At 58.3% G+C, this 13288-nt stretch overlaps 1 protein-coding gene across 1 annotated transcript in view; it reads left to right on the top strand.

The window, feature by feature from the left end:
• The first annotated feature begins 1794 nt into the window (after positions 1-1794).
• The window catches only part of ITGA9 (integrin subunit alpha 9), a 273816-nt gene continuing 262322 nt past the window's right edge, over positions 1795-13288 (top strand). Inside the window, exon 1 of the mRNA XM_079794406.1 lies at positions 1795-2198. Coding sequence (XP_079650532.1) covers positions 2014-2198 — 185 coding nt within the window. The 5' untranslated portion in view covers positions 1795-2013. The remainder of the gene's footprint in view (positions 2199-13288) is intronic.

Consider the following 13288-nt stretch of genomic DNA (forward strand, 5'->3'; position numbering starts at 1 on the left):
ATATTCCTCTGTGCAGTGGGGTGGGGAGGGAGTGAGGGCAAGTCTCTCATTCCTTTTGCATTGTTAGGGCAAGGATTCTCTCAACTGCCATGTTCACCCGTGGAAGGAAGTCAGGTTTGCCTTAGGGAGACTGACAGCAGATTCTAGAAAAGGCAAATGATAGGTGAGCTGACAGTGCATGTTGTTCAGGGAAAACCTTCAGCTTAGTTCTTGACGTGAGAGAATAAAGGGAGAACCAGCAGTTGGTTGTCATTTCAGTTAGAAAATTGGACAAGAGGTTCATTTTTTTTCCCCCACGAAGCAAGTCTGCATTCTGTATGGTCAGATTTGAATTATTCCGTGAGACACACACACACAAACACACACCCACCAGCCATCCTGGCCACACACACTTCAGGTGGAGTCTCTGTAGGGAGGCTTACTCTGGCCACTGGGAAACTGAGCTCACGCTTGAGGTCAGATTCTGGGAATAACTAACAAGTGTTTAGAGTTTTCCAGTTAGAAAAGCCCATCCATAGGTTTATCAGTCTATCAGCATCCCTGCGTCATCAACTTCCCAAGACGACACAGCTGGTCAGAGCTGGGAATGAATCCTTCCCACCTGAGGCCAGATCCCATGTTTTTGGGGTCACCTGTCCAGGAACACGATGCAGGACTCGGAATCTCTCCCGGAGGACAGTGCTCCCCAAACCCGCTGCTCAGCAAGGCTCGGAGAGTTATTTGACATGCAGATTCCCAGGCTTCCGCCTTAGAGATTCTGACCCAGAGAGGTCTGTATTTTTAAATATATATTTTATTGATTTCAGAGAGGAAGGGAGAGGGAGATAGAAACGTCAATGATGAGAGACTCATCAATTGGCTGCCTCCTGCACGCCCCATACCGGAGGACTGAGCCTGCAACTGGAACATGTGCCCTGACCAAGAATCCAACCGTGACCTCCTGGTGACCTCCTGGTTCATAGGTCCACCTTCAACCACTGAGCCAGGCCGGCGGGGCTAACTCTGTGTTTTTAAATGATGGCTTGAGGATCCGACCTACAGCCAGTTTGGGGAGCTACTGTTTTGCTACATCAAAGGCTAGGAGAACCATTTTCACCTGATACCACTTCTAGGCTTTAGTTACGGAGGTGGAAATGAGTGTGTTTTAGATCAGTGGGTCTTAACCTTTGTTGAAACTACCTTACCTTTTAAGAACTTTGTGGGAATCTAACCCCCTCCCCCCAAACTTCTGCTTCTGATTCAGCGGGTTTGGACTGGGACCAGCTGGCTGCCAGGCAAGGCTATAGGTGCGGGAGACCAGGTGAGGATAACGGTGTGTGTGGGGGGGAGGGGGGGTACTCTTCTCACTCCCACGTGGCTACTGTTATTATCAGCAACAGCTGCTGGTTATGGAGCGCTTGCCTCTTGCAGGTTATCTCACCGCTGAGTGAGGGGCGGCAGATGAGCAAGGCGAGAACTTGCACTCCATCCTTCCCCGGCTTCCTGTGGGCCTGGTGTGAGAGCGAGGCTGAGCGGGAACGAGAGGCACCCACAGAGACCCAGGAGGGCGGGCGGGCGGGGCCCCGCACCCCGCTGCGGAGAGGTTAGGGTCGCCTCCCAGAGCACGTGGGGAGGTGGGGCAGCCCCAGGCGCCTGGCTGGTGTCCCGGGCCTCTCCGCCCGGAGGTGCGTGTGGGCCCGCGGCCCGCAGGGGGCGCTGCCGCGCCGTCCCGCCGTCCCGCCGCCCACTCGGCGGGCGCGCCTCTCCGCAGTCCAGAGCCGCCGGGCCCGGGACCCGCTCGTGCGAGCGCGCAGACCTCGCGGCCGGACTGAGGACGCCGCCCGCCCCGGCCGCCCGTGTGCTCGCCTTCCACGTCCGCTCGGCCTACCGCCCCGGCCCCGCGCCGCACCTCCCCGGCGTCCGAGCGCGCAGCTCCCGCCCCGGGAGCCTCCGGCCGGCCGGACCCCGCCGCCCCGCCGCCGGCGCGCTCAGCGCCCTGCTCGCCGGGCACCGGGAGGGCGGTGTCGGCTGAGGATGGGCGGCCCGGCGGCGCGGAGGGGCGCCGGGGGGCTCCGCGCGCTGCTCCTGGCGCTGGTGGCCGCGGGGACCCCCGCGGGCGCCTACAACCTGGACCCGCAGCGCCCCGTGCGCTTCCAGGGCACCGCCGGCTCCTTCTTCGGGTACGCGGTGCTGGAACACGTCCACGACAACACGCGCTGGTGAGTGTCCTCGCGGCTCCCCGAGCCCGCCGGCCGCCGCCCCAGCCTCGGCCCCAGCCCGGCCGCCGCCGCCTTTCCGGCCTCTCCACGCCGCCGTCCCGAGGGGGAGATTTAAATGTCTCCGCTGCGCGCAGCGCGGCCGCGGAGGGAAGGCGAGGAGGGCGGGAGGGCGCCGGCCGCCGGCCCCCTGGACTTCCCGGTGGCGCCCGGAGTTGGAGGGAGCCGGGTCGGGCGCTCCCCCGGGGTCCCAGCCGGGAGTGTGCGGGGAGAGCCGCCCTCGGCCTCCCAGCCAGACCCAACTCTCCTCGCAAAGTCCCTTGGCTCCTCTGCCCTCCGCTGGCTGGCTTGCATCCCCAACGCATCGGGGCTCGGCTCTGGCACCTCAGTTTCGGGCAACTCTTGGGGACACCCCATCCACCTCTCCCCAGCTCGGCTTCAAGCCTGTCCCGCGCCATCGCGCACAGAAAGCGGAGTCACCCCGCCATGTGAGGGCAGTAGGCTGTGGGCGCATTGGTGAGGGGCTCCGGGTGGGGAGGGGTCCCCAGAGGCCTGAGTGTCTGAGACCCCAGGGGCATATAGGAGCCAAGAGGCCCCCTCCTCCCTTACCAGGCCCTCTGCTGAGTGAGCTGACAGGGTCCGGGTGCAGGGGAGGAGGAGGATGGTCCAGGACCCCAGAGACAAGGACAGGAGGGCTGGTGGGTAAGTTCCAGGGTAGCCTGGCCTCGTTTCACATGGGTCCTCTGGCCTGGCCACAGCACCAGGAGTCTAGAGGGATGTGGTTCTGTAGAGGTTGAGGAGGCCAGTTGCCCCCTAAGGGTCCCAAGGGGTGGGGACTCTCCTGGGTTAAGCACCCCCAGCTAAGGGGTGCAGACCTGAGTGTACAGCGCCCCCCCCCCCAAACCCCCCTCCCCGCGAGGCCGGAGGAGTGGCTGGTCCCTCCCTCACCATCTTCCCTGCACCAGAGGGAATGAAGCAGCCACAGAGTCACCTCTTCATCCCAGTTAGGCCCAGGGATAGCCCCCCTGTTCAAGGTCATGCCCTAATGGTGGCCCGGGTGACTATTGTGTGGCCCCCAGTGTGAGCATCCTTAGCAGGCTGGGCGGGCCAGGTCAGTGGTGTGTGCTCTCCGCAGGTAGTTCTGCCGGAGAGTCGCTGCTCCGAACTGGTCAGAGGCTGATGGAAAAGAGTGTATTTGTAGATCCAGCCCTCACGAATTCCTGGAAAAGTGGGGACTCCGTGACCAGCCAGCCCACTAACAGTCATGCTGTTTAAAGAGCTGCCTCCGAGAGAAACTGTGTTTCAAGTCCGCGTGGAGCTCCTGTCCCGTTTCACATCCCCCTCCCTGCCGTCCACCCCAGGTGCGGACTGTAAGGCCAGACTGCCTGTCCCTGCCCTTGACAACACCCTTTAGAAAGCACAGCAGGCCGAGCCCCTTCTCCACGGCCTCCTCCACCCGCAGAGCCCGCGGGGCACTTGGCTGCGGTAGAGAATGCAGCCTGGGCAGAAGCCGTGCGAGAGCACACCCCAGAATACCACGCGGGACTCCTGGACTGCGCCCTTGGCACGGAGTGTGTGGAGAGAGCTGTCAAAAATAGAAGGGCTTCTCGGGGCAGGGGGCTCCTGGGAGAGGCGGGCCAGGGCTCTGGGGCATTGTGTGGGTGCGGGCTTGTGTGCCCCGAGCTCCTCAAGCTCTTTAAACGGCTCAGTTATGGGGAGAGGTGCGAAGGCCCTCTCACCGGGATTTGGATGGGCCGCAGGTCTAAGCTGGCCCAGTTGGGGAGCAATAGGGAGGAGCCCAGAGCTGATCTGACAGGTGGAGAGAGCTGAGCCTGCTTTGTTTTAAAAGGGGAGGAAGAAAAGCTGTGTGAGGTGGATACCTTTCAACTCAGCACCTGAGTAAATGGCAGAGGGCGGTAATGCTGGTGCATGGCTTTGGTGCCAGTGGAGATGGGGCGGGGGGGGGGGGTGTCGAATATTTCAGGGGTCACTGCGAACCCACCCACAGCCAGGCTGCAGGTTGCTCAAGTGCCCTCTTTGCTCCTGATACTGAGGGTGCTGCTCCTTGTTCTGGAGCACCTGTCCCTAAGGTTGTTCAGGTACCAACTCACCTGAGATCTTTTTAAAGCCGTTCATTTCTCCCCTCCCCTCCCCCGCCTCTGACTTAGGTTTATCTTAGACGGCCTTTGTCTTAGACCAGCGGCCGGCAAACTCATTAGTCCACAGAGCCAAATATCAACAGTACAACGATGGACATTTCTTTTGAGAGCCACATTTTTTAAACTTAAACTTCTTCTAAAGCCACTTCTTCAAAATAGACTCGCCCAGGCCGTGGTATTTTGTGGAAGAGCCACACTCAAGGGGCCCAAGAGCCGCAGGTGGCTCGCGAGCCGCAGTTTGCCGACCACGGTCCTGGAGGCTGGACTTAACCAGGAGGCGAGTGAAAACCCCACCAAAGGCCTCTCACGCACACAGCCCCCTGCCAGGGCCCTGGGCCTCCTTTTTTTTTGCTCATAATTCTGGATTAACTTCCTTCCTTCAGAATTAGTGATGTCACCCTCCATGTATACCATGCAGGCCCTGCAGACAGGAGACCAGCCCAAGGTCTCTCCCTTAACTTTCAGCCCTGGGGTTGGTTGATTGGCTTAGTGACTGGTGGTCGGTCTCTTCCTCCCAGGGAGTCCCTGGGCCCTGCATCTTTTAGCCCCGCTTGAGGAACTTGCAAGTTGTTTCCAGTTATTCACGATGATAAACAGCAGCAGGGGTAAACATCCTTGTAACTAAAGCTTTGCGGCTTAATTATTTCCTTTGAGTACGTTCCTGGGCTTAGACTTGCTGGGTCAGAGGGGAAGGGCGATGTGAAGTCCATTTTCTATGCATTTCCAAAGTGCCAGGGAAGCGAAAGTGTATGCTCGGGAGGAATGCATTCACTTACGTGGCACTGGAGTTTTGGAGTTTCTACCAAAGGGCTGCTCGGGGCAGTGCACAGGCACAGCCACCCACAGAAGGGGACCTAGAACGATCACCAATAGTCACAGCGGGTGCGAGAGGAAAGTGATGGCCAAGGAAGGGAAAAGGGATCCATTGAAGCTGAAAGGCAGCGGCTGACTAAGCCTTGTGTTTAGTGTTTGGCTTCTTGAGAGGAAATGGCTCCTTAGCTGCTTTTTAAAAAATATATATTTTTATTGATTTCAGAGAGGAAGGGAGAGGGAGAGAGAGAAACACCAATGATGAGAGAGAATCATGGATCGGCTGCCTTCTGCATGCACCCTACTGGGGACCAAGCCGCAACCTGGGCATGTGCCCTTGACTGGAATCGAACCTGGGACCCTTCAGTCCGCAGGCTGTCGCTCTATCCGCTGAGCCAAACCAGCTAGCGTGCTCCTTAGCTTCTTAATTCAATATTAGTGAGTTAGTAAGTTTGCTTCATGCTAATGAAACACCTTTTCACGGGTGAAAGGATTGGTTGTATGTAGGTGAGGGAGCAGGACTGGCTGTGTGTAGGGTGAGGGAGGGGGACTGGCTGTGTGTAGGGTGAGGGGGGGACTGGGTGTGTGTAGGGTGAGGGAGGGGGACTGGCTGTGTGTAGGGTGAGGGAGGGACTGGCTGTGTGTAGGGTGAGGGAGGGGGACTGGGTGTGTGTAGGGTGAGGGAGGGGGACTGGCTGTGTGTAGGGTGAGGGAGGGACTGGCTGTGTGTAGGGTGAGGGAGGGACTGGCTGTGTGTAGGGTGAGGGAGGGACTGGCTGTGTGTAGGGTGAGGGAGGGGGACTGGGTGTGTGTAGGGTGGGGGAGAGGGACTGGCTGTGTGTAGGGTGAGGGAGGGACTGGCTGTGTGTAGGGTGAGGGGGGACTGGCTGTGTGTAGGGTGAGGGGGGGACTGGCTGTGTGTAGGGTGAGGGGGGGACTGGCTGTGTGTAGGGTGAGGAGCGGGAAGAATGTGCTGGAGCTGGAGGGCAGGGATAGGACGCGGGCCCAGGGCAGCGTGGGCTCTGCAGGGGCAGAGCTGAGGGCTCGTGGGGTAAGAGCCCCTTCCTAGGTGCACATCACGGAGCACGTGTGTGTGTGTGTGTGTGTGTGTGTGTGCGCGCGCGCGCGTGTGTGCTGTCAGAACTAGCCCTGCTTCCGCAGCCCCATGATGAGCATTCCTGTCAGTTCTTTTCCAATTGTCGCTGACCAGAAGGTCCTAAATCTCTGTAGGAGAGGCCGTGTGACCTCGCTTTTCCCAGCCCTGGGCACCCAGTCCAGCTTCTGCAGTCACAGTGCATTGGAGCAGAGCCCAGACCCCTGCTCTCTCCACATGCCTGGCTGAGTGGTCCCTCTCGCCATGCTCTAGGCATGGGAGCTGTCCCAGTGGCCAGGGGACCAGAACATCCTGGGCTGTGTTACAGATGTCCCTTGTATCCGTGTTGGATGCAAACCTGCAGGTGACTCCGTTTTCTCCTTTGCAGCGTCACCCAAGGGTGTCCCCCTGTGCAGGGGCAGCTGCCTCTGGTATACCGCCCACCCCCAATCTTCTTGCAGCCCTTGAACAGCAGCAGTAGGTGCCAGGGGACACGGACAAAGCTGACTTCTGTCCCTGTCCCGTAGACTTGGGTGGGTTCCTCAGCTGCAGGACAGACGACTGTAACACCCTGTGATATAAATAAATGCAGCCCGGCTGGCGTCCAGCCCCCAGAGTGGGTTTCACCCACACCCCTCCCCTCCTCGCCGCCCCAGACGCCCTGGAGTTGGTTGGGTGCACCGGCTTCCTCTCTGGCCACGGGCTTCCTGCCCCATCTCCCGGGACACAGCTAGACGGCTGTGCCCGGGCACAGAGCGAGGGCTTGGAAATGGGAGACGGGCCGGCTGCTGGCTTTGTGAAGGCTGTCAGAGCATCATTCAGAGAGGGAGAGGGGGCAGTCCAGAGCCAAGGAGCACAGGACATCCTCACTCTGCCTTCGGGTCGAGCACTCAAAGGACAAGCCGGACGTGTCTGCTGGCTGCCCTGCCAGTGCAGTCGCCAGTCGCCAGATAGATTGCGATTTTGAAGTAAAATCAATTACAGCCCAAGAAAACGAAGAACCCAGTTCCTCCATCGTACGAGCCACATGGCAAGGGCTTGGAGCCCACACGCGGCTGGCGGCCTGCGTTTGGGATCGAACACAGAGGAGCAGAAAGTTTGGCTGGGTGGTGCTGCTTTGGAGCATTGACTTAAGTCTTAAAGGGCTAGACAAAGATCCAAAGGTGATACAAGTAAAAGAAACACCAGCCCTTGGTGTATGTGCATATTAAAACGGGAACAGAGGGGCTTAAATCTAAGTGAAAATGGGCAGCCAAAGCGGCGGCATTCTTTTTCCAGCCATCAGACCTCGGAGCGCGGGCTCCGTGCTCAGGGGCAGGGATTCAGGGATGAAAACTCCGCTCCCAGTCTGATGGGTGAGAAGGTGGTGGGTTCTGGTCTTGCGACTCAGGCAAAATCTAAGCTATGGGCTCCGATGGGGAGGGGCACGTCCTCGGGCAGGCACGGGGGGTTCAGGGGGCAGAAGAGAGACTCCTGGGAAGGCAACACCTTGAGGGATCGTGGGCCTTGCGGCCCCATTTTGGTGAGGAGACACTAACCATGGCTTGGCAGCTGCCGCCTCACAGCCTCTCTGCTGAGGCCTCTGTGCCCTGTGACTCTCCGTAGCAGGCGTGGCCCCACCTCCCCATCTGGGTTTGCTGGAAGCAACACTTTCAGGTCTGGTTCCTGGTGGTGGTGGTGGTGGTGGTGGTGGTGGTGGTGGTGGTGGTGGTTCTCCTTCTTCCTCCTCCTCCTCCCCTCCTCCTCCTCCTGCTCCTCCACCATGATGAGAGAGAATCATCGATGGGCTGCCTCCTGCACATCCCCTACTGGGGATCAAGCCTGCAACCCAGGCATGTGCCCCTGACCAGAATCAAACCTGGGACCCTTCAGTCCGCAGGCCGACGCTCTGTCCACTGAGCCAGACCAGCTACGGCTGGTTCCTGGTTCTTACTGGCCAGAAGAGCCTGCTGTCTCAGGCTCTCAGGAAGGGATGATGCGTTTATGAGGCCCAAGGTCTAAGAGGACCCAGAGAGCACAGCCTGGCCCGTGGGGTTTCCGGGGAGTTTCCCTGAAGATCCGGAAACTGGCGAGGGTGCTGTTTTCTGAGCTGGTGCTGAACCAGCCGGGGCAGAGGCCGCGGGGTTGCCCAGGCGAGCCCCTTCCAAGGCCAGAGGACAGACCTTTTTCAGACGGCCCCTCCCAGCCCTGAGGGCGAGGGTGCGAAGGGCCGGGCTGCAGCCAGCTGGTTCCCCGGGGACCTGCTGCTGGTCAGGAAACAGTCTCCTCCGGATGCCTCCTGTTGTGATTGGTCCCGGGAAAATGTTTCCACGTTTATCCAAAGCAGCCGTGGTGTTCTCAGAAATCACTTGCTTTCAAGGGGGTTGCGTTGTGACTTTAAGAAGTCAAAATGAAAAAAAAAGAAGTCAAAATGAATGATCCCATCCGGTAGTATTTGCTGAGCATGGACAAGGAGTCAAGTGCTGCCACAGGCATGGTAGTCTTTAATGGACTCTTTGGGGCGACCTGGGGCGTGGCTCCCGTTTGCCAGTCGGAGGCGTGCAGAGCCACAGGGGGCGTGCACGGCCCGCCCAGCCCCAGCCATCGACACACACAGAACGGTTTCCTCTTTCTGAGCCCGGGTGGCCCCTCCCACCCCTGCCCTAGCATCTGGTCTTCATGTGCTGCCGTGTGCACAAACCCCGGAGCAGGGTTGGCATCGTGTAGGACACACCAGAGGGCAGGGTGGCAGAGGGGCTTGGCACCTCTTCTCCCCCAGGACGGGTCCTCGAGGGGATGCTCCGGACTCGGGGGTGGGGTTCTTCCTGGCTCTGCCTTCGTTGTGGCTCTGTTCCTCAGCAACCACCCCATCTGAGGATCCTGTGCCACCGTAAGACGGCTGCCCAGAGGATGGGCTCTAAGGTCAGGCCTGGCGTCGCCCCCGTGGAGGAGCTGGGTGATCGTGGCAGGTGATTCCAGCTGTTGGAGCCTCGCTTCCTTCTCCGTGAAAGAGGGATAATAAGGATGCGCCCTCATCGTGTTGCTGGGGAGTGAGAGGAGAGGATGTCTGCAAAGCCTGGACCACATGGAGCACGTGGGAAGCCCTGGATAAATGCTAGCGGTTGCTTCTGTTGTTACTCTGGCCTGACGTTTGGAACAAACGGTCTTTTTCCTGACGTCAGATGCTGAAAGAGCTTGCTTCTTAGTGTGTTGATTCATCCATTCATTTATCAAAATCGGAGTGTCGGTACTCAATACAGAAATGAATGAGATAGTCTCACCTAACACACACTCTTCATTCTGTGTGGTCTCTGAGATTTTGGTCATGTGTTCTACATACGTTTGGACGTGCCCTTTTGTGTATCATTTGAAACATATACTTGTATTGATTTCAGAAAGGAAGAGGGAGAGGGAAACATCAATGATGAGACAGAATCATCGATCGGCTGCCTCCTGCATGGCCCCCACTGGGGATGGAGCCCACAACCCGGGCATGTGCCCTCACCGGGAATCGAACCATGGCCTCCTGGTTCATAGGTCGATGCTCAACCACGGAACCACACGGGCTGGGCGCTTTTTGTGTATCAGTTACATCCTGTCTGCCTCCAGACAGGATCTGAGATGGCTGCTTTCATTGGAGACCTGTGGGATGGGAAATCCTAGTTTCGCATGCCTCTTCCTTCTCTCAGAGAGGTCAGGAGCCACTGTGTTATGGGGAGCCCTGGCCCCCGGCACAGGCTCCAGATAAGTCTAGGAGGTAGGCCTACAGTTCCAAGGTGGAGTAGTGGTGAGACTTTTAGCCAAAAAAAAAAAAGGTGAATGTAAAATTATTGACCTATTTTTCTTGGAGAAGAAAATGATCACAGGAAACCAACAGGAAGACATCCGGCCTTTACTCAGACCTCCCAGGGGCTGGCAGCTCCATCTGCCTCTGGGTGTTAACGTTTATGCGATGCTGTCAGGTGGGGAAGGACAGCATCCGTCCTGTCGCCATGCTTCCCTCTCCAGCCGCCTCCCCTCAGCACATCTCCCAGGACCCCAGCCCCCGGCCGGGGCTGCAGCCCAGATCTGAGGCTCCTTTGCTCCCTGACAGGGCGGCCAGGGGGTGCTGCCGCTCTAGGGTGGCCCTGCCTGTGCCTCTGCTCTCTCCCAGCCGGACACGGCACTCCCCCGAGTTCATTCTCTGAAGCAGCGTTTTCTGGGGTGAATTGCAGCCCTCCCCCTCCCTTTATTTACTCCAACCTGGGGTTCCCAGAACAAAAAGAATTACTGTCGCCAGCCTCTTATGAGTAAAAGCGTGCCCGAGGGGCTGTGCTCACCGTCACCCTGATGCCGTGGGGCTGCTGCTGCGGAGGCAGAGAAGCCAAGTCCAAGGTTAGCCAAGTCCAAGGTTACCCAGCAGGTACATTGCAGGTGAGTCTGATTCAGTGCTCCCCCGGCTGTTCTCAGGGTCAGCCACGCTGCCCTGCCCTCACCCAGCCCACCAAGTCCCTGCCCAAGGTATCAGGTTCCTGAGGGGGAGAAAAGGTGCCTCTTGGCCTTGGCACGTGAAGGATCCTACCCCAGTCTCTAAGGTCAGAGCATCCTGGGCACATGGCTCCTCCCCGCCACACTTTGCCCTTTGCCTCTTGTGCCTCATCACTGCCCTGGGAGGGGTCCCTGCTTTCATTATTATCTTTGTTTTAGAGATGAGGGAGTGCCTGGGGACTTGCCCAGGGTCACACAGCTGGAGAGGAGCTGGCAGACTCTTTGGGGCTGTTTCTACCCCCCCCACCCCCCCGCCTTGCATTGCTCATATCAGAGCCCGCGGACCCGTGGTCCCGGTTGGCAATGAGATTCCTTTGTGGGAAGGAAAGGCGATCGGGAAGATAGAGGAGCACTAGCCACAGCTCTGAGCTGCAGAGTCGGATGCTTGGGTTGGACCCAGGAGCAGTGGTAGGCGATGGAGGTACCACCGTCTCATTCCCTTCAGGGGTGGCATGCCCTAGCCCCGTGGTCGGCAAACTGCGGCTCACGAGCCACATGCGGCTCTTTGGCCCCTTGAGTGTGGCTCTTCCACAAAATACCACGGCCTGGGCGAGTCTATTTTGAAGAAGTGGCGTTAGAAGAAGTTTAAGTTTAAAAAATGTGGCTCTCAAAAGAAATTTCAATCGTTGTACTGTTGATATTTGGCTCTGTTGACTGATGAGTTTGCCGACCACGGTCCTAGCCTGATGGTGTGTCTGTTTTCTGTTACCGCAGGATTGCTGCAGAACAGGCCACCTGAACACTCAGCGGCTTAAACCAGTCACCACTTATTAGCTCATGATTCTGTGATTGGCAGTTTAGACTGGGTTCAGCTGGGTGGTTCTTACGTCTTCCGCTGGGCTCGCTAGGCATCTGCTGTCAGCTTCTGGGCAGGCTGGTTGGCCGGCGGGTCTAGGACGGCTTCAGCTGGGATGGCTGTGTGTGCCATCCACCAGCAGCCTCGGCTTGTTGTACTCGGAGTGTGCCTGGTCTCTGGGAGCCTGGACTGTTCCTCCTGTCACTTTCTATTGGCCAGTGCAGGGCCAGCCCACGTTCCCAAGGAGGGGAAACAGACTCCACCTCTTCTTTTTTTTAAATTTTTATATTAATATCAACTAACAGCTGAGGGGGGAAGAGAAACATTAACGATGAGAGAGAACCATCGATCGGCTGCTTCCTGCATGCCCCCCACTGAGGATCGAGCCTGCAACCCAGGCATGTGCCCTTGACTGGAATTGAACCCGGGACCCTCCAGTCCACAGGCCGACACTCTATCCACTGAGCCAAACCGGCCAGGGCAGACTTCACCTCTTGATGGAAGGAGCTGCCGAATCACATTGAAAAGGGTCTGGGTACAGGAAGGGTGGAGAATCGTGGCTCCTTGCACAAGCTGCTACCAGTGGTGAACGTGCCCTCGCCATTCCTGGATTTCTGTGACCTCAGCGGACGGTCCGGGTACATTTCTGCCCGCACACCAGAAAAGGGACGGAGGCTCTGTGCGCTCCTGGGACTGCCAGGAGGTGGAGCTGGGAGGAGTTGGGTGCCAAGGTTTTTGACCAACTGTCCAGCATCCTAACGCTTCTTTGAATGTACCCTTTGCACCAAGCACAGTACTGGGTGCTTCCTAAACATGACCTTGCTTAAACCTTACAAGAACCCTTATTAGGTACATTGTCCTTCTGCTTTACAGAGGAAGCAGACGGAGGCTCAGGGTGGCTAAGACACTTGCCTGAGGTCACACAGCATATCGGTGGCAGAGGCAGCATTGGAATCCTGTGTTGCCCCTGTGCTGCTTACACGTCACCACCGTGAGTCACTTGCCCTTGGGGCTTAGCATTCAGGTGGCGCTACTCTACTCGTTTAAAACACTTAAAAGCAGTTGGTATGTCCTGCTTACACCCGGAGCCTCGGGGTCCTCGGATGTAAAAAGAGACGCCTCTGAGGTTTTCAGGTTCCCCACCCCCTGTTGGCAAGCACTGGCCCAGGGGAGTCTCTCCCTCTGGGAGCGAATCGTTCTGTACTCGGAGGGAGTGCTCCCTCTGCTCGGGTCTGTCTGGTTTCCGTTGACTGAGGGGTGCGGAGGGATTCCTGGGGTTTCCGTGCGGTGCGGTGAGCGCAGCAATTGAATTCTAACGGCCGCGTGGGTCCCTGGGGAGGCTTTGGCTTGGGGATCAAATGCATGAAAGCAACCCTAATGGGTTTAAGGTTTTGAATCCCCAGTTGCTGTCCTAGATCTGGCTGTAGTTTCGCCCGCAGAAGCACCGCCGTGGCATTTGTGGGGAGGGAGGGAGGGAGGGAGGGAGGGAGCCTTTGAGTCACTGTCCGTTCCGAGCCTCCCCCAGGAGGCAGCTGTGGCTCAGCCCTTCTCTGCCACCTGCTCTCCAGGGAACGGACCTGCAGTTCGCTCTCAGGATGTGAGCGACGGGCTCAGAGCAGGATGGGCGGCTGCGCTGGCGCCTTTGTTGCCAGCTGGACCGCACACGGGCCAACCGAGGAAGCGGCCGTGTTGGAAAAACCCAGGGCATCGAAACGGCTGCAGTAGGAGG

Source organism: Cnephaeus nilssonii (genome assembly GCF_951640355.1).
Source record: "Cnephaeus nilssonii genome assembly, chromosome: 17".
Taxonomy (NCBI): Eukaryota; Metazoa; Chordata; class Mammalia; order Chiroptera; family Vespertilionidae; genus Cnephaeus; species Cnephaeus nilssonii.